Source organism: Chlorocebus sabaeus, chromosome 17, assembly GCF_047675955.1.
Source record: "Chlorocebus sabaeus isolate Y175 chromosome 17, mChlSab1.0.hap1, whole genome shotgun sequence".
Taxonomy (NCBI): Eukaryota; Metazoa; Chordata; class Mammalia; order Primates; family Cercopithecidae; genus Chlorocebus; species Chlorocebus sabaeus.
This window is the reverse complement of record NC_132920.1, coordinates 37,612,366-37,633,563: the sequence shown is the minus strand read 5'-3', so window position 1 is coordinate 37,633,563 and position 21,198 is coordinate 37,612,366. Positions and strand designations below refer to the sequence as shown.

Below are 21,198 nucleotides of genomic sequence, written 5' to 3'. Positions count from 1 at the left end.
GGATGCTGCTTCTCAGTTATATGTATTCTGTGATGTTTGTAGGCTGTTCTTACAATAAAACAAAACAAAAAGAAAAGAAGTCAAGACACAAAGGAGAAATAACAACAGAAGGTCATTATCAGACTCCACTGGCGGAGGAGCTCAGGGCTCCTGCACCGGCCTTGAAGGATGGACAGAATTTGAATCAGGGGCGTGGCCTAAACAGGGACAGGGTTTTTGCTGAAACACAAAAAACACTGAAAGAGAACATGGGGTTAAAAAAGGATCTAAGTGATGCAAAGTGGCTTAAAACTGGGGAAGAAAAGGGCAGGTCCACTCCCGGACTGTCCATTGTGCCCCTGTACCGACTTTTCCTTCCTCCACCCACCTAGGCTGAGACCTCAAGCTAGAGGTTGCCCCTCATAAACATGTCCGCACCAAGCCGGCCGCGCCCCTCAACAAGATGGCGACGCCAGCAGCCCCACCTCCCGCTGCCTTGGTGGCCAATGAGGGAGAAGCATGAAGCCTTGAGCATGCGCATAGTTACTTGGTGGGCGCGTACAGTGATGACTTGGGGATCCGGGCAACTAACATGACTAAAAAGAAGCGGGAGAATCTGGGCGTCGCTCTAGAGGTGAGGGGAAAAGTGGGGGTTGGGCCACCTCGTTAGTTGCCTTCTCCTGGCCGCGGGATAAGGGATGGGCTGGGCTGTAGGTGAGAGGAGGAGCCAAGCGGAGGAAGAGAGGGCGACGAGTCTTGGGGAGAGGGACGGGAGGGGTGAGAAGGCCCACGGGGTTCCCGGAGGCAAGTTAGCAGGAGAGGGTACCCGATGGGCGAACCAGATAGAGAGCATCTCCAGAGAGGAAGGGACATGGAAGTGAAGGGGAGCCCCAAAGACGGCCTGGCATAGAAGTGAGGGAACTCAAAGCGGGGGACACAGAACGAAAGGGTACAAAGGTGAGGGAGACCCCAGAGAAATAGGGACCTGTAGATGAGGGGAACTCCCAAAGGACTAGGACGCAAAGATGAGGGAGCCCATTCTGGTGTATATTGCTAATGGTTTAAATATCCTCTAAAAGGGGAAATTTTTCCTCCAGAGTGTGGAAGCTTGTACCTTCAAAATTACTTTGGGAATATGTAAAGATAATTCGGTCTCATGCGTCCGTGTGAAGAGACCACCAAACAGGCTTTGTGTGAGCAACATGGCTGTTTATTTCACCTGGGTGCAGGCGGGCTGAGTCTGAAAAAAGAGTCAGCAAAGTGTGGTGGATTATCATCAGTTCCTACAGGTTCTGGGATAGGCGGTGGAGTTAAGAGCAATGTTTTGGGGGCAGGGGGTGGATCTCACAAAGTACATTCTCAAAGGTGCGTAGAATTACAAAGAACCTTCTTAAGGGTGGGGGAGATTACAAAGTACATTGATCAGTTAGGTTGGGGCAGAAATAAATCACAATGGTGGAAAGTTATCAGTGTAAGGCTACTTTCACTTCTTTTGTGGATCTTCAGTTGTTTCAGGCCATCTGGATATATACATGCCCGTCACAGGGGATATGATGGCTTAGCTTCTTCAGAGGCCTGTCTGACAAATTCTGGAATTGGTGATGTGACGGAATGGCTTAAAAATAATTTGCTGCATATAGAAGGGAAAGAAAACATGCATATTGAGCAACCACTGTGTGCTACTTTCATTGCATTATCAGTTAATCCTCACTGCAAGCCTGTGAGGTTTGTACAGATGAGGAAATTGAGGTTTCAGGTGGAACCCAGGCTGAGATGGTAGAAGTGCTGGAGCCTGGGAATCAAGCACAGGTGGTCTTCCTGGAAATTCATCTTGCTTCCCGTTTCCCTTCCCTTAGGGCATCCTCCTGGAGGTTGCAGGAGAGGTACCGGGTCATAGTCTTCTTCAGGCTTACTAGTGAGTTCAGTGATTCTCAAACTTTAGCATGCATAGAGTCACAGAGCTTGTTAAAAATGGAGAGTTGAACTCTTCCCACACCCCGAGTAATTCAGTAGGACTTTGATGTGCATTCTTAACAAGGAATCTGCTTTTTTTTTTTTTTTTTTTTTTTTTTAAAGACAGAGTCTCGCTCTGTTGCCCAGGCTGGAGTGCAGTGGCATGATCTTGGCTCACTGTAACCTCTGCCTTCTGGGTTCAAGCGATTCTTGTGCCTCAGCCTCCCGAGTAGCTGGGATTACAGGCACGTGCCACCATGCCTGGCTAATTTTTGTATTTTTGTAGAGATGGGGTTTCACCATGTTGGCCAGGCTGGTCTTGAATACCTGACCTCAAGTGATCTGCCCGCCTTAGCCTCCCAAGGTGCTGGGATTATAGGCATGAGCCACCATACCCAGCCAGAATCAGCATTTTTTTTTTTTAACAAGCCACGCACACCCCATGGTGATGCAGGTAGTTTTAGTAGCACCCGTTGAGAAATATTGGCCTATACTTGGTAGGAAAAAGGTTGATGGAAATGTGAAGAGGATGGTTTATGAATGGTGAAATGAGATGGCACTGCGTGGCAGGAAGAACATAGACTTTATAACCTGTATTAGGGTACAATAAGCTGCAGTAACAGAGAAACTCCAAAACTTAGTGGTTTCAAGAACAAGAAAGTGAGTTTTTTTCTAACAGGCTAGAGCAAGGGGCAGCAGATGTCTGCACATGGTCAGATAGTAACTATTTTAGAAGAGACATGGTCTCTTCTAAAGAGCCAAATGGTCTCGGTTGCAACTACAGTTGCTCCTCATTATTCACGGATTCCACATTTGTGAATTTCCCTAATAGCTAAAATGCATTTGTAACCCCAAAATCAGTACTCTCAGTGCTTTTGTGGCAAATGCAGAGCAGTGGGAAAAAATTTGAGTTGCTCGAGGTCCATGTTCTCAGCTAAAGTCAAACAGGTGATGCCCTGCCTTGTTTCAGCTGTCCTGCTGTAAACAAGGGTCCTTATTGTGTTCTATTTAGTGCCCTGTTTTTTGTTTTTTGTTTTTTTTCATTCTCGTGTTTTTTATTGGTGATTTTGCTGTGTTTTGCTTTTAAGACGGAATCTCGCTCTTGCCCAGGCTAGAGTGTAGTGGTGTACTCTTGGCTCACTGCAACCTCCACCTCCTGTTCAGGTGTTCCCCTCTTCCCCTGCTGCAGCCTCCCTAGTAGCTGGGATTAGCCCACCACCACATCCAGTTAATTTTTGTAGTTTTGGTAAAGACGAGGTCTTGCCATGTCGGCCATGCTGGTCTCGAACTCCTGACCTTAGGTGATCCGCCCACCTCAGCCTCCCAAAGTGCTGGGATTACAGGTGTGAGCCACTGCCCGATTTCGTGGTTTAAAGTGCCCCGCCCACCCCCCCGACCCCCGACCCCCCGCCCCAAGCATAGGGCTGAAGTGCTGTCTGGTGGTGTTCCTAAGTCCAAGAAGGCTGTGATGTGTGGCAGAAGAAAACAGGTTTCTTGGCCGGGCGCGGTGGCTCAAGCCTGTAATCCCAGCACTTTGGGAGGCCGAGATGGGTGGATCATAAGGTCAGGAGATTGAGACCATCCTGGCTAACATGGTGAAATCCCGTCTCTACTAAAAAAATACAAAAAAAACTAGCTGGGCGAGGTGGCGGGCACCTGTAGTCCCAGCTGCTCGGGAGGAGAATGGCGTGAACCCGGGAGGCGGAGCTTGCAGTGAGCCGAGATCCGGCCACTACACTCCAGCCTGGGTGACAGAGCCAGACTTCGTCTCAAAAAAAAAAAAAAAAAAAGAAAACAGGTTTCTTAGATAAACTGTTCAGGCATGATTTAACTCATGTTGGTTGTGAGTCCAGTGGTCCAGTGTTAATGAATCAACTATATATTGAATAAGGTCACTTTAAACAGAATCACACATAAAACAAGATGGCAAAAATGTGTCCATAGGCTTGCAGGAACCCAGCCTGGTTCGGTATTTGCTAATTCAATATTGGAGGCAACTTAATAGGACATAGCTACCAGGAATAACAAAAACCAACTGTATTCAGGCTAAGGAGTATGTAAATGAAGCAATATGTAAATGAGTGGGTGTATCAGTGTTCCACTAAAGCTTTATCTGCAAGAACAGGCATTAGACCATTTGGCCACAGGGCTTAGTTGCCAACTCCTGGTCTAAAGTACCAGGTCTGTGGTGGTTCTGCCAGATTCCCTTCCTCTGTGGCTCCACCATCTCTCAGGATCTTGTCACCTTATCAGTGGAACCAGGGCGTACCCCACTGATGTGTCCACTGGCAGAGAAAGAGGAGAATGGAGGAAGCACACCCACCATCGTGGGCCCAAACTGCCCACTTTCCATTGGAAAGAACTAAGACCCCACCTGAGTGCACGGGGACCAGAGAAACGCGTTCACCAGTCAGGAGGCCACATAGCCAGCTACTGTTTGCTTACTATGGAAGAAGAGACCAGTGTGTTTTCACAGAGAGCCTGTAATCTCACTGCAGATGGCACCTCACCTCACAGTGTGGTTGTGAAGATTAAATGAGACATTGTGTGTGCCCAGCACGTGCCTGGCACAGGATTGGTAATCAAGACACGGTAGCTCCAGCCTTTGTATTTCTTTTGCATCCTTCCACCATGGCTAAGTCAAACTCATTCTTGGGCATTTGTTCCCTTGTCTATAACATGAAGGACTTGAATTTCACCAGGGGTTACAAACTCCTTGACTGTGGCCCAAATACAGATCACAGATGTCTTCTGTTTGGCTGACACAGATTTTTAAGTTTTTATTTTTATTTATTTTTTTGAGACAGGATCTCACTCTGTCACCCAGGCTGGAGTGCAGTGGCGTGATCTCAGCTCACTGCAGCCTCTGCCTCCCAGGTTCAAGCGATTCTCGTGCGTTAGCCTCCCGAGAACCTGAGACTACAGGCGTGCATCACCATGCCCAGCTAAGTTTTGTATTTTTAGTAGAGATGGAGTTTCACCATATTGGCCAGGCTGGTCTCGAACTCATGACTTCAAGTGATCTGCCTGCCTTAGCCTCCCAAAGTGCTGGGATTGCAGGTGTGAGCCACCACACCCAGCTGGATTTTTAAGTTTTTAAACTTGATGGGGCATGTATTCTCCAAGTGCCTTATACTGGGGCAGATTCCATTGTTTTACCCTCTCCATACCACTGTAGATATTTATATTTGCTATCTTGGTCCCTAAGTTTACTTTTTGCTTGGATATTAGAAGATTTGACATCTGTAACCGTGTGCCTTGGCAAAAGCCTGACATCTGGCTGGCTGTCTCCCCACCTTGCTTCTCAGTTGCCCCCAGCGGGTCTAAGTATTGAATGTGCACTGATGCTCAGTAGCAGTAGATATTGTCCTCTTATTAAAAGTCTTGTGCTCAGAGCCAATGAAGTGGTGATTTAATCAAAAATGTTTGTTAATCTGACGAGTGCAATAAAACCCCCACAAGTGAGTGATCTCAGCACCTGCAAACAGTCTTCACTTGTAATGAAGCAATTACCAAGCAGGCACCACTCACCCGTGGGGCTGGCTCAGGCCAGCTGTATAAGCAGTCACCTCTTAGGACGACCAGGGCACCCTCTAGCCTCCCCCTCAGAGTGGTTCCTTTTATCCAATTCATTTGCCACCATATGAGATCTCAGAGTTGGAAAAAACTGTGTTTTAGCTTCTGATAATTTATTCTTAATAAGAAAAGAAAATTAGAGTTCAAATGAGAAATCACCCACCCAGTACTGATTTTAATGTTGTGTGGGAGGAAGGAAATGTTGAATTCCAGTCTAAACTGATAGGAGAATTTTGACTGATGTGAAACCTGTTTGTGTTTTCAGGTCTCTGATAGTAATGAGCTGTTCCTTGGTCATAGCACTTTTCTTTTGTAGCTGGGCTGTTCAAACTGGTGTCTTTAGATGTTTGGTCTTGAGTTAACAGATGTGTGGTGTCTTAGCCAATATCTTAAAGCAGATAATTTGGTTGGATCTGACCCCTAGTACAGAAAGTCTATCAATTTGGAAAGCTTTTGGCTACAAGTTAAAGAAAACTGACCTCAATGATTTAAGCAAATGGGAGTAGACTTTTCCCCCTATAGAAATTTGTAGGGGCCAGGCACATCGGCTCACACCTGTAATCCCAGCACTTTGGGAGGCTGAGGTGGGTGGATCATTTGAGGTCAGGAGTCTGAGACCAACCTGACCAAAATGGTGAAACACTATCTCTACTAAAAATACAAAAATTAGCTGGGAGTGGTGGTACACACCTGTAATCCCAGCTACTCAGGAGGCTGAGGCAGGAGAATTGCTTGAACCCAGGAGGTGGAGGTTGCAGTGAGCTGAGATCGTGCCACTACACTCCAGCCTGGGTGACAGAGACCCCATCTCAAAAAAAAAAAAAAAGAAAAAGAAAAATTTGTAGAAAGGTGGCTACTGGCATTGGTTCAAAAGCTCACCTATGTCAGGGCTGATATTTCTGCATTCTCTTAGCTGTTTCCTCGTGGTCACAAGATAGCAGCCACAGCTCCAGTCATAATATTCAAATTTAAGTCAGGAAGGAGGAGGAAGGAACAACACTGTCCCTTTTATCAACAAAGCATAAGCTTCCCCAGGAATCTCCTAGCTGACTTCTGGAACGTCTCATTGACCAGAACTGGGTCATGAGTAAGCCTAGCTGCAGTGAGGCTGGGAGAGCATCTGCTGAGGTTTTCCACCTTCTGGAGTAGAGGTGGGCAAAGGAGCTGGGGTGGGGAGTTGGTGTTGTGTTGGCCAGTTGACAGTATCTGCTGTAAGGAATAAAAGCTAATGCGAGTCATTGAAAATTCACTGGAATCCTTATCAGAAAAAGAGGGCAGGATCGGCCAGGCGCAGTGGCTCACACCTGTAATCCCAGCACTTTGGGAGGCCGAGGCGGGCAGATCACCTAAGGTCGGGAGTTTGAGACCAACCTGACCAACATAGAGAAACCCTGTCTCTACTAAAAATACAAAATTAGTCGGGCATGGGGGCACATGCCTGTAATCCTGGCTACTCGGGAGGCTGAGGCAGGCGAATCGCTTGAACCTGGGAGGTGGAGGTTGCAGTGAGCTGAGATCACGCCATTGCACTCTAGCCTGGGCAGCAAGAGCGAAACTCCGTCTCAAAAAAAAAAAAAAAAAAAAAAGGGCAGGATCACTGACCATGTGGGAGAAGTGGTAGGCTGAGGGGAGAGAATGGCCTAGGCCAGGAAGAGCACCGGAAGGCTTGACACTTGTGGTTATTTGTATGGTGCCAGCCACTGCAGTAGCCTCGGTGGGGCAGCACCAAGTGTGGAGCACTGCTCTGGAGCAGGCTGTATACAGGGCTCAGGGGAACCTCCCAGTTTCCTGAGACAAGGGCTAGGAGCAGGTGAGTGGGCTGTCAATAAATATTTGCTGAAGTGGCTCGAGTGGCAGGAGGAAGCATTGAACCTTCCACCCTGACGTCTGGGCCCAGCCGAGTGACTGGGTGGTCAGAGGTGAGGAGGCCACAGTAGAGCAGGTGGTTAGACGCCACCTTGCTGGGAGCCCAGAGCCCCAAGCCAGGGGCTGGGAGAAAGGCTCGCAGCACGCAGAGGACTGTTCAGGGGCCGCTGACCATTAAATGAGCCTCACCTGCTGCCAGGCGGGAGCGACAGGTCGCCATTGGGCAGGTGATTTCTCGCGGCAGCCTGCGTCTGGCTCTGCGCCACTTGACGGGGGTCAGGAGACTAAAACCTCATTACCTAGCGCGGCTGGATGGCGGCGTGTGTGGAGTGGCTGTCTGCCAGCATCTTAATTAATGAATTCATAAGGCTCGGGGTGGATGCCAGTTCTTGAAAAGTGCTTTGAGCCTTTCAGCGATGAAGAAGCTTTTGCTAATTTATCAAAAAATAGATATCGGGGGGAAAGAAGAGAAAACAAACCCCACACCACCCTCCGGCCCAGGGACAGCAGGGGTCTTCGGGCGCGGACTGACTCGGGCGTTACTTGTAGGGCTGGCTTGGCCTCCGTCTCCACACGGGAAGGCGTCGGGACTCGCGTGGGCTGCAGCGGCCCCCTCGCCTTTCCGACCTGGCATGGGGGTGCGTGTCCAGGCAAGTGACAAGCCCCTAGGCTCTCCCTGCTCTTCCTGAAAATTGTTCATTGATTAAAAACTGGGAAGGTCGGCCGTCTTCAGCTGCACACTCTTCGAGAGAAATCCTCACAGGGCCTGTTGATGTGGGGAGCCATGGGCGGAGGTTTGTTTTCTGCCCCCACAGAGCTCTGTGAGCTGCCTCCACAGAAAAACGTCCCTTAAACGATGTGGGGATAATGGGCCCTTTGGGGTTTAAGGCTGGTCACCTGGAAAATTGAGGCCCAAGACCCCCGTGTGACTTGCTATGGAGCCTGAAGGCCCCAGATGGAAAGCCCCTGCACTCTTGCCAGAGACCATCTGGGCAGGCACTTGGCTGCTTTACCCATTATAATAAATGTCCTGGGGTCTCCTGACGTGTGAAAATGAGTGGATTTTCAAAAATCCAGTTCCCAGGCTGCTGGGGCTGGAGATGAAACAGCTGACACCACTCTCCTGGCTGTGAATTAGCAAGTGAAAGGGAAGGCTTCAGTACTGCTGGGGAAAGAAGGGTTTCTCAGGCCCAAGTAACCCACCTTTTTCCTTCTCCAAACAGGATCCGTTTTGAGTGAATCTTGGAGGGTGCTTTGACAGTCTAGGTGATCTGGGGCAGGATGCCTGGGATGTTTGTGAAGCTTACTGAGTTGGCTCAGTGTAAGGGCAGACGCTGGGCTTCTGTCTCCTCTGTCTCAGCAAACACATTTCAATCAGGGCTTTCCCTCACAGAGAGTATCTGTTATGTAGACAGAAACTGAGCACAGCCTCGTACAAGATTATTCCGAGTAGAGAATCTGCTGAAGCCAGATCAGCGAGCTTAGATGGGCTTCAGCTGGGATGTGGAATGACCGTTCTGCAGAACCCTTCTTTGTCATGAATGGTTTCATGAGGGATTTTGGAGAAAGCTTGAAGTGGTGGAAAGAGCATAAGCCCTGAAGCAGAAAAACCCAGATTCAGGCTTCAATTCTGCCCCTTCCCAGTTACACGACCTTGGGCAAGGTGCTGAAGACCTCTGCACGGGAGCTTGCACCTCTGTAAGATGCAGATGGGCCCTTGCACAGTGGTTGCAGACACAGGAAGCTGCCCACAATCTGCCCAGCTCCGGGGGGGTAAGGTGTGGAGGTTGTGTCCAGGAGCTAGGGGTCCCTCAAAGCTGGTGAGTGCTGCCTTCTCCATGTGGCATGGTGGTTAAGGGCACAGACCTGGCTGCCCAGCTCCCAGACTTAATGCCTGTGTGACCCTGGACAGTTACCCATGTCTGAGTTCCCTCCATCTTGTCAAATGTGGATGCTAATACCGCCCACCTCACAGGGTTCTTGCAAGCATTACGTGAGTTAATCAGTGTAAAGCGTGTAGGTCAGTGCCTGGCACACAGCACAGACTACAGAAGTGTTGCTGCTGCTGTCACTGTTGTGGTTCCATTTTGTCTGGACTTTTGGTTTCCAGAGGCTGCTTACACTCATGCTGTCATGCAGACACTGGAGACTCCGTGACTTGAGCTTGACTCAGCTACCCTGGCACCACGCTCTTTATTGGAAGGTCTCAGTGCCCAGTAAGGACCTGGCCAGCCAGGTGCAAGGTATGCCCCATGGCCACTGCCTGACCCTGTGGCAAACCTGTCACTCGCTGGCCAGAAGCTCATAAGAGTAAGGCCGGAGAGACAGCAAACAACTTCCTAAACCAGAAAGCAGAGTGGCCTGTGTGGCCCAGCGCCAGGTCCTGGGGGTGCCTTCTGCCCTTTCCCAGAAAAAGGTTGGCCCTAGACAGTGGCTCATTAGGGAGTGGGCAGAGCCACCTCCCCGGCCGTCTAGATGCTCTGTGGGAGCACCATTCAGTAGGAGAATGGAGTGAACGGTAGTCTGTGGCTCCAACTGTCTCATGCTTGTTGGCAGAAGAAAAGCTGCATATGACGCCCCCAACAGCAGCCAGCCCTGGAGCTGGCACCCCTTAGCTGACCTGGCCAGATGCTGGGTGGTTACCTGTGCATGAGCTGGCAGGAAGTTCCCTGCCCCCATTGAGGCCTCTGTGGGGCTCTGATTCTGAGAGGGCCTACACTCCTGAAAAGATGCCTCACGGGGATTTCTGACGAATTTTACAGTTTCTCTTAACACAGTAGTTTTACGGCATATGGGACCCCAGGGAGACTTCCTTAAAGCTCCCAGAATAAGGTGATATTCCCCAAGTCAGGCAGCAGACGGGAGTTTGCTTTTCTGCCTGGGGGCTGCTGAACTCTAGGCCCGAGTGCTTGCAGGAAGAGTCCCTCCCCCTGCTGCTGGGCATGAAGAAGCCATTTCTGCTCTTGGCACTTGCCAGCAGGACTGACGGCCCTACTTGGCTAGGGCCTTGTCCCCAGCACCCCTCAGGCCTACAACACAGCCTCTGCGGCCTTGACTGCCGGGCTGACTTTAGATCTTCTCATTCTTCTTCACAGAGCACCCCCTCTGTGGAGGGCCTTTGGTCTCATGGGTCTCCTCGCTGAGCTCACTCCTCCACCCAGCAGGCCTCAATTTCCTGCCCCAGGCTCTGATACTGAGAGCAGCAGTTCTCATACTGACTTAGGCAGCATCACTACGGGGCTTTTCTGTTTAAAGAAGAGACTTGCTGGGTCCCAGTCCCCAAGGCTTCCCCTGGGGCGTTTCCCACCTTTCTACCTGAGGGAGGTTCCTTCTCCATTCCCTGCCTCATATGCCTCTTTTTCCTTCCTCCTCCCCTCTTCCTTCATGCTTTGTGTCTCCCCTGCCTAGGCAGAGCCCCCCAGCCATCACTCCAGGCAGTTTTTAGCCACTGCTGGTCTCTGGGTGAAGAACAGACTTTCTCCCAGAACACCCTTCACACTCGTCAACCTGTTCCTTGGCCCCCTGGACCACTTGCACAGGGCTTCACACAGGTCTTCACACAGCGCCTCCAAAGGCTCAGGCTGGGCCAGATGCCAGGAAGCACAGTGTGCTGGCTTACAGTGGGTTCATACCACCGCCTCTCTTACCTCCTGGGGTCTCCTGAGCCCCTGCAGATCGCAGCCCGGCGCCCCCTGCTGACTCATCTCAGTGACTGGGACACAGTGCTCTTTTCCCCAGTGTAAAAATTGACCTTGGTTTTCTGAGTATAAATATAATGCATGGGTGCTTCTTAATGTTATTGTACAGCAGGGGGCACCTGCTCTCTGCCCCCACACTGTGCCTGAGTGCCGTCTAGGTCTCTGTCTTGGCTGTCTCCACTTTGCTGGTCACAGTCACAGCCAGAAATGCTGCCCCCGATAGTCCTGGCACCTGAGCCAGCCATGCCTCTTCCTGCCAGGTGGCCCTACTATGCAGCCTGTCGGGCAGGAGTCCTGGGAGCCCCCATGGCCTTCAGAATATAACTTTCCCTTCCTATTGGGCTTGGTTGGATCCCTTCCATGGGGCCTCTTCAGGCTGCCTAGAACCATGGTGTGGGTAAGCCCTGGCTCTGGCTGCTGGGCCTCACCTGCTGTTCCACATTTTCTCAGATGCCCACTGATGCCCAGACTGCCCCGAGGCTGTTCCACCTTGGACATGGCTCCAGGCCTCTCACGCTAGGATTCTACCAGGCACCATGTCTGCAACCTGGCCCTGGCTCCAGAGGCCCACCCTAGCTTTTTCCCCGGGCAGGATCGCAAGGTTCCCACCATGCCATGTTTAGAGCAAGTGAAGCGAGGTGGCTTGTGGCCTGTTGCTGTTCTGACATCTACCCTGGGGGCCCTCCCAGCTGAACCCTTTCATGGACTGGGAATGGCCACATCCAAGCTAGAGGGGCCCTCCTCCCTGCGCTGCCAGTCAGCAACACATGGAGATTCCTCTCCACCTCATACCCCTGCTGCTGTTTTTGTTTTGTTTTGTTTTGTTTTGAGACAGTCTTGCTCTGTCACCCAGGCTGGAGTGCAGTGGTGTCATCTTAGCTCACTGCAAGCCTCCACCTCCTGGGTTCAAGCAATTCTTCTGCCTCAGCCTTCTGAGTTGCTGGGACTACAGGCATGCACCACCACGCCTGGCTAATTTTTGTATTTTTAGTAGAGACAGAGTTTCACCATGCTGGCCAGGATGGTCTCGATCTGACCTCATGATCCGCCCATCTTGGCTTCCCAAAGTGCTGGGATTACAGGCGTGAGCCACTGTGGCCAGCCACACCTCTGCATCTATCACCTTCTCTTACTCTTGCCATGGACTAATTAGGTTTTCTTTTTTCTCCAAAGATCCAGTGCAAACCACTCTCTGATAATAAAGATGGCAAACACTTACTGAACTCTGACTGTGTAAAGCATGTTCTGGGCATCTTACCTGTATGGCTCCATGTCATCCTCACATAACTCTTTGAAATATGAAACGTGGTTATCTTTGTTTTACACATGAGTCAACTGAGCACAGAATTAAGGGACTCGCCTGGTCATACCACAAGTGTGACAGAGCCAAGGGCACTGATTATAGCCCATGCTCCTTACCACTCGCTCACCCGGAACCACCATTCCAGGCTTCTGGGCACTTGAACTCCCAACTGCTTGCCTAGTTCTGGCACTTCTAGAATCTTCTCAACATTTGTCTCCTTATCTGGTCCTAATCCCCATGTCTTCTCTCCTGGTCCTGGCTGTCTTGTCCTCTGTTGCCTTCAGCCTGGTGGTGGCAGGGAGAGAGCTAACCAAAGACTGCATATTTGCCTCAGGTCGTCTGCAAAGTGCATAATCCATGTGCCGTGAGAGTTGGCTGAAAATCCAAGGCAGGACTTCCTTTAAGACACCCTTTCTGGGTCCTCTCCCACCTTTCAGGCCCATCCTGCTGTGTCAGCTCTGCTCTGTAGCCACCACTCCTGACCCCAGCCACAACTAAAAGAGGCATCTGGACCTACCTTTCCTCCCTGCCTCTGCAGCCAGGTCCCCCGGAGTCTCTCCACCCATGTTGACAGCTGGCTCCTGCTTCAGCAAATGCTGCAGGGTGTTTGATTGTCAGTTTCCCGAACCAGGCCCAGTGCTGGGGACCCAGCAGCGTCACCTTCTGAGGATGGGTTTGTGGCCTCTGAAGAGCCTCTTGACAGTTTTAGCCTCCCCTCACTCAGCCCACATCAAGCAGCTGGGTTATAAAGAAGGGGAACTTGCTATTTAGAAGGGAATCAGAGAGAGCTGTCAGCAGGACATAAATATTCATAGAGGGAGGTTAGAACTTGAGTCCCTAAAACCTTGATTTGTGTTCGACCGTTTAAGCCTCATTAAAAAGTGGCAAATGAAAGTGGAATATTCAGTGGAACTGCAGATAAATTGGGCTTGTTCAGATAAAGGCCCCCGACTGCCAGCTCTGCAGGCTCTGCCCAGAGCATGATAGCAGATTGGCTTGGCCACTTGTGGTTTGCCAACCTCAATTTTAAGATTTTGCTTAGCATGAGTTCCTGGCCTTGCTCTGGGGGCAATTACCACTTGTTTGGGCACTTGGTAGCCTTCCAGAGGTGATGAGGGATGGAAGTCCCCAACCTGCTCCCTCCCCAGAATGACATGCAAACCAAGGCCTGGCTCAAAGGCTGTAAGGAGAAATCTCACCTAGGACTAAGACTTGCAGTGGGCAATCTGCAAAGCGCATAATTTATGTGCATGTCTAGTTGTTTCTCCTTCTCCTAGCTTTTTCTAGCTTCTGTGGACATGAGGAGGGAGGGTTTCAGACTCTTGCTACATGAGACCTAAACCGTCTGTCCTAGCCCCTCAGTTCCACCCAAGCTCAGCTCCACTCATTGTGGCTAAAAATACAAAGACTGCAGCAGACTAGGCCTTGTGGTGGGCACAAAGAGGAGACAGATGGTCACTGTTCCTTCTAGGACAGAAGCTTTAGACTCAGGCCTCTGCCAGGACCAGGCAGGTCACATATATAAGTGGAATGGGCCAATCTGTGGGCTAGACCTGACCTACGGGCTGCCAGTTGGCACCATCTAGAGACCCCTAGAGTTTGGGAAGATAGGGTTCGGACACAAACAGGAGGGCAACAAAGAATACACTCAGCCTCATGAAGGAAGGACTGGTTAATGTGCCAGGAGGAGGAGGGTGGAATGCACCCCCTCCCCTGCCACAGCCAAGGGCAGCAGGGAAGCCTGGTGGAGGAGGTAGGGCATCAAGAATTAAGCTTTATTTGTGCTCGAGTGGAATCTGGTTCCCTGATCGTGGTTTCTACACCATAGGAAACTGAGTCTCAGGGTACTGTGGGGCTGGGCTGTGTGCTGGGGGTGCTGCTGTAAAGGGGAGGCCGCATGGTGGCCTGAGGTATTGGCATGGGGCTGCCACTCTTCCCTGAGCCTGGCTTCCCAGTGTTCATTTCCCTGCTGCGCAGGTTCCAGGTAGGCCTTTGGCCTCCCCAGGGACAGCCCCATCTCCTGGCTGGGTCTGTTTCCCAGGACTGCCCTCCTTTTGGGTGCCCATTAGCAGATAAATGACACAATTAACCAGGCAATTAACTCAAGGCTCTGCGGTTGCTCCCTCTCACAGGGCCCTGCTTATGGGGCTGGGGGTGGCAGTGGTGGGGCTGCAGGGCAGGGGTGGATGGTGTGTCATTGCCAGGCCTTCCTCAGGAAGAAGGAAAAGTGGCTGACATGGAAGTGGCTGAGATGGGTGTTCTCCAGAGAGAGAGGCAGAAGGTCCAGAGACTTGGAATGTGACTCCCCTGACACCCAGCCCCAGAATGCCTGCCACCCTCTGACCAGCCATCCTGGGAGGCAGGGATCTTACCTGCAGTCATTTATTACTAACCCTGCAGGGGCTAACTCCAGAAGCGAATGGGGCAGAGAACTGGCTGAGACTGATAAGGAGAGGAGTGTCCCACCCTGACTCCTCAGAAAGTCATTCCATTTGGGGGACCCCCATTCTTCCATTCATGAAATAGAGGTCTTATTTGCCATGTCTCCTAGGGAAGTGACGAGAATGAGTGAAGTCAGAGATGGGAAATGGAGCATTATGGGACTCCGAGGCACTATTCAGTCAGCTGCTGGGAGGGTCACAGAGCCCCCCGAACCCTTCTACCCACTGACACCCAGGCTTGCGCCAGCCAGAGAGATGGCCAGCTAAACACCTGGAGACTGAGTCAGACACAGGAAGATGGACTTTCAATGCCAAATGCATGGTGCCAGGACCCAGGTTTGGACAACCCAGTCCAGTATGTTATTAAACATTTCTCCACAACTCAAATATTTCCCCAAGAACACTTCTCTGAAACTCTAATCAAACAAATGGAAAAAACAGATACCTTAACTATTTTGCTACCTTGATGGTAGGTAAAGTTGTTGCTTAGGAACCAAGTCAGAAAGGAAGAAAGGTGTTTTTGAGGATTTTTCTCAGTGATTTTTCTTGATTCTCAGAGAAAAATGTTTATTTTTACAACTTGAACTACTAAGTTATTAAGATGAAATATGTCAATGAGAAAAACACCTTTGCGTTGCCCCTAGATGTCTAATCACCTGGCCCCACATGTGTGGAGTGTCTGGAAGCCAGTTTCTTCACAGCGTCTCCGCCACTCTAGGATACACCTGTGGGGAAGGTGCGTGCCGTGTTCAGGGTTCTGGTTGCTCCCGTTGTGGGCCCAACTGGGGCATCATGCTGGGGAGACAACAGATCAAGGGGCTGCTTCTCTCCGCCCCCAACCTGTGCTTGGCCCAGACGGCTGGGCCAGCTGTGAGACCCTGGGCAACACCCACTGCTATTTCCAGCGTGGCTCAGGCCACTGTCCTATGCAGCTCAGAGCTGAACCACGTGGAGGCAGAGGACAGCAAAACAAAGATACTCCGGGGAAGACAGGCATGGGTGCCCTGCCCTGCCAAAACGAATGGAGGCAACACCTGTCCAAGAAGACTCCCGGAGGCCCTGCTTCCTGGTCCCAGTGTTTTGAGAGCTAGAAGCCTCAGCAGCCCACCTCTCTGTGGCCTTTGTTTCAGATCGATGGACTAGAGGAGAAGCTGTCCCAGTGTCAGAAAGACCTGGAGGCCGTGAACTCCAGGCTCCACAGCCAGGAGCTGAGCCCAGAGGCCAGGTAATGCTCCTGCCCAGCTACCCCACCCTTCCCCATCAGGCCCCCACCCCTTGTATCTATCCTGGGTCCCCCAAAGTAGACCTGAGGCAGAGGGTTTAGATTCCTGACATCTTAGCTTCAATGTACCCCCCTCCCCCGAACAAGACCCAAGCCCTGCCAACCTGGCATGCCAGCTGCCCCTCAAGTGGGGAAAAAGAAAAGGATTTGGGCCATGAAACTCCTTCCCCCTCACAGGAGGTCCCTGGAGAAGGAGAAAAACAGCCTAATGAGCAAAGCCTCCAACTACGGTAAGAAAGTTCCTTTCAGTTACCAGCCCCAGCCTCCAGTCCCCAGAGCCAGGAAGGGTCAGAAGCCCAAGGGGCCTGACAAGGCAGCAGGGAGCAAGTGGGTTCTTTGGGAGGGAGCCAGCCCCCAGAGGCTGCAGATACCCCTGCTAGGCCCAGCAGCCTGTGGGTCTGTCTGCTCTTTGGGATGAATGGATGTTGCCGTGGCCAGGTCTAGAAGACACTCATTCACCCAGACATCGGAAGTCTGCTCTCCCCCCAGCCCAGCCCACCCCACCACACCCTCCCAGGAAAACCGTGCAGTGGAAGTAAGGGGTAAAGGAAGCCGAACCTCCCACTTGGGTATGGCAAGGGCTCCTGTGGGTGGAGCGATGCCGCCACCTTCTGGGCGCTGGGGGCAGAGGCAGGTAGAGGCGAGGCCCGGCAGGGCACTAGAGGGTGGCTGGCAGGCTGGTGGGCTCCCTGCTGAAGGCTGGGGAGGACCACGGTCAACAGGTGCTCCTCAGACTTGTCTGTTCTGTTCTCCCCTGGGGGACCAGGCCTGGCCAAGAATCAGCCCCAGGAAGGCGCTAATGGCAGGGAGCCCCCCAGAAGCGCTGGTCTGATGAATGCCGTAGGCACAGTACACACCTACTGGCCCTGCCTGGAGTTCAGCATGTCTGGGCTGGGGCAGCCTGGGCCCTGGACTCAGTCTGGCCTGCCCAGAATAGCTCTGCAGGTGTCTCCTTCCGCTGCCCAGCACAGACAGGGATGGGACATCCGTTTCCCTTCAAGTTTAGCGGTTTTCACACAAAACCACACCACCACTCAATTTAGCCCTCACAGAGTACCCTCTACCTGTGTGTCACCTGGAGGGGATACTTAGATACAAGTGTGGCCATAGAGCAGCAGGACTGATTTCCTCTAGAGTCATGACCAGCTGCCTCACGGACACAAACTGCATCTTAGCATCCCTAAATTCTGCTGCACCAGGCACCCGGCAGAGGGCAGGGACTCAGGAAACACGCGGCCCACCTGGCACCTCCTCCACTGTCGGGCCCAAGGAGGCCCCAGGTGCCCTCAGTTTCTGAGGTGGAAGAGATACCTGGAAGGCTGAGCACCACACAGCCAACCCCATGACAGGCTAGCGGACTCACCTGGCGATGTCACACCACCTCCTAGCCGGGCTTTCAGGTGTGGCATTTTTGGTGACTTCTCACCCACCTCATCCTCGACCTCAACCACATTTAAGGAGCAATAGTTGAGCAGCACTGGGCATTGGGACTTTATTAGGCTGGGTCTGTAGCCAAAAGGGTGTCAGGATTTGGGCAGATGAAGAAGGGCAGGGTCATGTTTATGGGTAAGGAGGTGGCTGGGTGCGTCTCTGCCCTCAGCAGTGTGTACCCACTCATTGGAGAGGCAGAGCAGAACAACAGGTGGGCCTAAACTGCCTGTCCCATCCCTATCACCCTCTTTCCTCCCAGAGAAGGAACTGAAGTTTCTTCGGCAAGAGAACCGGAAGAACATGCTGCTCTCTGTGGCCATCTTCATCCTCCTGACGCTCGTCTATGCCTACTGGACTATGTGAGCCTGGCACTTCCCCACAACTAGCACAGGCTTCCACTTGGCCCCTTGATCAGGACCAAGCAGGCACTTCAAGCCTCAATAGGACCAAGGTGCTGGGGTGTTCCCCTCCCAACCTAGTGTTCAAGCATGGCTTCCTGGCGGCCCAGGCCTTGCCTCCCTGGCCTGCTGGGGGGTTCCAGGTCTCCAGAAGGACATGGTGCTGGCTCCTCCCTTAGCCCAAGGGAGAAGCAATAAAGAACACAAAGTTATTCCCATCTGCTGAGTACATGTCATGGTCTGACTAGCGGAGGGTGGGGGCCGGGGGCAGGAAGGGGCAGCAGCAGGGGCGGCACTCAGGAATCAAGAAAGAAGAGATGTTCAAGGGAAAGCTCTGGCTTACAATTCAGAATAGAGGAGAAGGCCCCTAGCTCGAGTGGGAAGTAAGGAGACAGTGGGAAGCACTTCCCAAGCCAAATAGTGGGAGTTACTTCCAGGGCTCGGGCACTGCTGGGGCTGAGCAGCAGACATTGTGCCACCTGTCCATCCCCCCACCACACACTGTCATGCCATCCAGTCAGTGCCATTGCTTGTAATTATGGCAGAAAAAGTGCAGTCTGTGCAGTGAAGGGCGGCTTGGGGACTTGAAGTGGTCATGTGGCAATCCTGGGGGAGTGCGGAGTTAATCCATCTTCGACAGGCAGGCAAGGCTGGAGAGGCTGCGAGCGGGCAGCAAGAGTCATGGTAATGACCAGACAGACTTACGGTGACAGTGGCTAGTAAATCAGGTAGGGTTTGTAGTGAGAAGGAGGGGTGGGGCTGATCAGAGGAGGAGCTGTGGCAGGAGCAGCAAACTCAGACATCCCCCTTACCCTTCCACCCCCCAACTCTAACTCCTAGCTTAGGAATAAGGAGGGGAGCAGGTAGGAGGCTGCAGCAAGGCAGAATAGAGGAAGGGCGTGGATGGCTGAGATGAAACCAATTAAGTAGGAAAAACAAGGGACGGAGTTGCCCAGGGAGCTAAGGTCATCCACGAAGGACTCTTGGGGCTAAAGTGAGGAAGTCCAGCAAAGTGAAGGAGGACTTTGGGAGGAACCAGCACCAGGGCGAAGACTAACTGGTAGATAAATCAGCTGGGAACAGAGAGGGAGGTGCCTGCAGCATCTGCATCCCCCGCCCCCAGGCACAGCCCCCTGCTGGCAGAACCAGCTCTCCTTGGAGGGAAGACAGGCTAGGGTCAGTGAAACCATCTCTCCCTCCCTCTTTCCCCCAAGTCTAGTGACACTAATTGGTCTGACGCCTCTGTTATTTTAGTCACACAGACTGATCTTGGATTGTCACAGTGCCACCATGGAGTGAGATGTGTGATTTATGTAAGGGGGGAAGGTGCCTCTCTGCCCTCCTGGGGCTGTGGGTTCATTCATCTGCAGTCCCTGCTTCTAACAGGAGCTGCATAATTTCCCCCAACTCTTCTTTGGGCCCCCTCTTGAGCAGCAAGCAGCAGCCCTGGGAGCCCTGCAGGGGCCCAAGAGCTTGGACAGGCTCCGATTAAACAAACCCTCTTTTCTCTCCTCTGCTTTGAGTAGCGCTGCCTCCCCTTCACTTCTGACCCACGCTGTTTCATCCAAGCCAGTCTCAGACCACAAAGCACTGAGGACAAACAGCAGCAGCCCCAACACAGAGCCACACAGGCATTAAAAATATGTTTATCTTTAATGATCCAAGATTCTGCAAGACACACTGATATACCCAGAATTGGGTGGAAATACAGCATCTCAGCTGTGCTGCTGCCAGCCTGGGGGTGGGGAGCTGGATGCTGGCTGAAGGACCCCCATGGTGAAGTCGATTCCAACCTCACGGGAGCCTCAGTGCCCTATCTCCATGGAAACCAGCCTGGCACTGGGATGGGGCCCTAGGGAGCCTGCATGAACATCTCTGAGAGGTACTTCCCATTAAAAACAACCACAGGTGCCCTCCCCCACCCCAAGCTACGGCCCAGCTCCCCCTCCTCTCTGCGTTGTCGGACAAGATAAAGGAAATGGGAGTGACCACATAATGACAGACAAAAGCAGACTGTACCTCCTTATTAGGGAAGAAAAAGGAAGGGAAAGGGTAGCAAGGGAGCTGCACTTCCAGCTCAGAATTCTGTCAAGACCCTAGAGCAGCTATGGCAGACAGTGGTGTATGACTGCCAGAGGGCAGCGCTACCCAAACCCCTGGAGGTACCCTTGGTTACTGGTGGGGCCACTGCTGCTGTGGGGGAGAGAAAGACGGGTCTTCAAGGCTGCTTCCTGCCATCTAGCGCTGCCCAATGTTTGGACCAAGAGGGGATGGGACCTAGGATGGCTCTACAACTCCACACTCAGTACGAAAGAGAGGGCTCCCAGGATCTCAATGTGGTATCAGGGACGGATGGCCCACACTCCCTCCTTCCCACCCTGCTGGACTGTCAGACCTCTGAGCTAGGAAGAACTTCAGGGAAGGCCAGGATGAATGGGGGAAGGAGACAAGAAAATCGTCTCCAACTTGGCATCAAAACAGTAAGTTCAAAGAAACAAAACCGTGATTTTTTATAGCAGGTTCTCCTGGCCAGCTCACGACAGCAAGTCTCCACCCACTCAGGGATGGCCCAATAAAAAGTTGGGCAAAGCAAGGGCATGGCTACCCTCAGGGCAGTGCATGGAACTCAGAAAAGTGAGTCTACAGGATGCAGGAGAGAACAGCAGAGCCCACAGCTCTGCCACTCTGACATGTCCTCCATCGGCCCCACGTGCCCTAGGCACTGACCTCATACCTGCCTCAGGAGCAGCTTCCTTCAGGCTGAGTCCTGGCAGGGGAAAGTTCCCAGGCAGGTGGTCCCAGAAGGAACGTGGGAGTGTTCTCTGCAGGGCCCTGCCTGAGCTCTTCAGGGGGATGGGGAGGAGGCCACCCACTCCTCATGCCAGGTGCAGTGCTCCCCAGTCCCTTTTCAAGAGGGGGAAGAAGCCAGCACTATGGGCCCCAGGTGGCCCCGTCTCAGGAATGACAGGGCATTCTGCAGGGGTGGCGCATCCTGAGGCTCTTAGGCCCTGTGCATCTGGATGAAGGAGAGGACATCCTCCTTGGACAGCTTGTCCTGGTCCTGGGGCTTCTGGGAGTCATGCACACGAATGCCATCCCCCCACTCCCAGAAGAGCCGGCCATAGTAGCAGATGCTGGGAGGAGAGGGAGGAGAAAGAGGTTAGGGGACTGCACCCAGATGGCACAGGGGCAAGTGTTCTTAAGGGTGTCGGGCGCAGGGATCTGTCAATGACTTTAGTTGACGGTCTTCCCCCTGGCAGGCAAAAGGTAC

At 52.2% G+C, this 21,198-nt stretch overlaps 2 protein-coding genes across 3 annotated transcripts in view; one reads left to right on the top strand and one right to left on the bottom strand.

The window, feature by feature from the left end:
- The first annotated feature begins 520 nt into the window (after positions 1-520).
- CCDC167 (coiled-coil domain containing 167) lies at positions 521-18,145 on the top strand. 2 transcript variants are annotated; one of them, XM_007972742.3, is made up of 4 exons: positions 521-613; positions 15,947-16,041; positions 16,276-16,328; positions 17,789-18,145. In XM_007972742.3, the coding sequence occupies exons 1-4, from the start codon at positions 572-574 to the stop codon at positions 17,890-17,892; spliced, it is 294 nt and encodes a 97-aa protein (XP_007970933.1). In that variant the 5' UTR covers positions 521-571; the 3' UTR covers positions 17,893-18,145. The 2 variants fall into 2 exon arrangements, with proteins under 2 accessions (XP_007970933.1, XP_072862043.1); XM_073005942.1 differs by lacking the exon at positions 16,276-16,328.
- Positions 18,146-19,561: 1,416 nt separating this feature from the next.
- Positions 19,562-21,198, bottom strand: part of CMTR1 (cap methyltransferase 1) — a 47,671-nt gene continuing 46,034 nt past the window's right edge. The window contains exon 24 of the mRNA XM_007972744.3: positions 19,562-21,061. Coding sequence (XP_007970935.1) covers positions 20,929-21,061 — 133 coding nt within the window. The 3' untranslated portion in view covers positions 19,562-20,928. The remainder of the gene's footprint in view (positions 21,062-21,198) is intronic.

Coding starts and splice junctions, on each gene's coding strand:
- CCDC167 (XM_007972742.3), top strand. CDS start 572: ATGACTAAAAAGAAGCGGGAGAATCTGGGCGTCGCTCTAGAG. Junction 614..15,946: donor ATCTGGGCGTCGCTCTAGAG/GTGAGGGGAAAA, acceptor CCTTTGTTTCAG/ATCGATGGACTAGAGGAGAA. Junction 16,329..17,788: donor GAGCAAAGCCTCCAACTACG/GTAAGAAAGTTC, acceptor CTTTCCTCCCAG/AGAAGGAACTGAAGTTTCTT.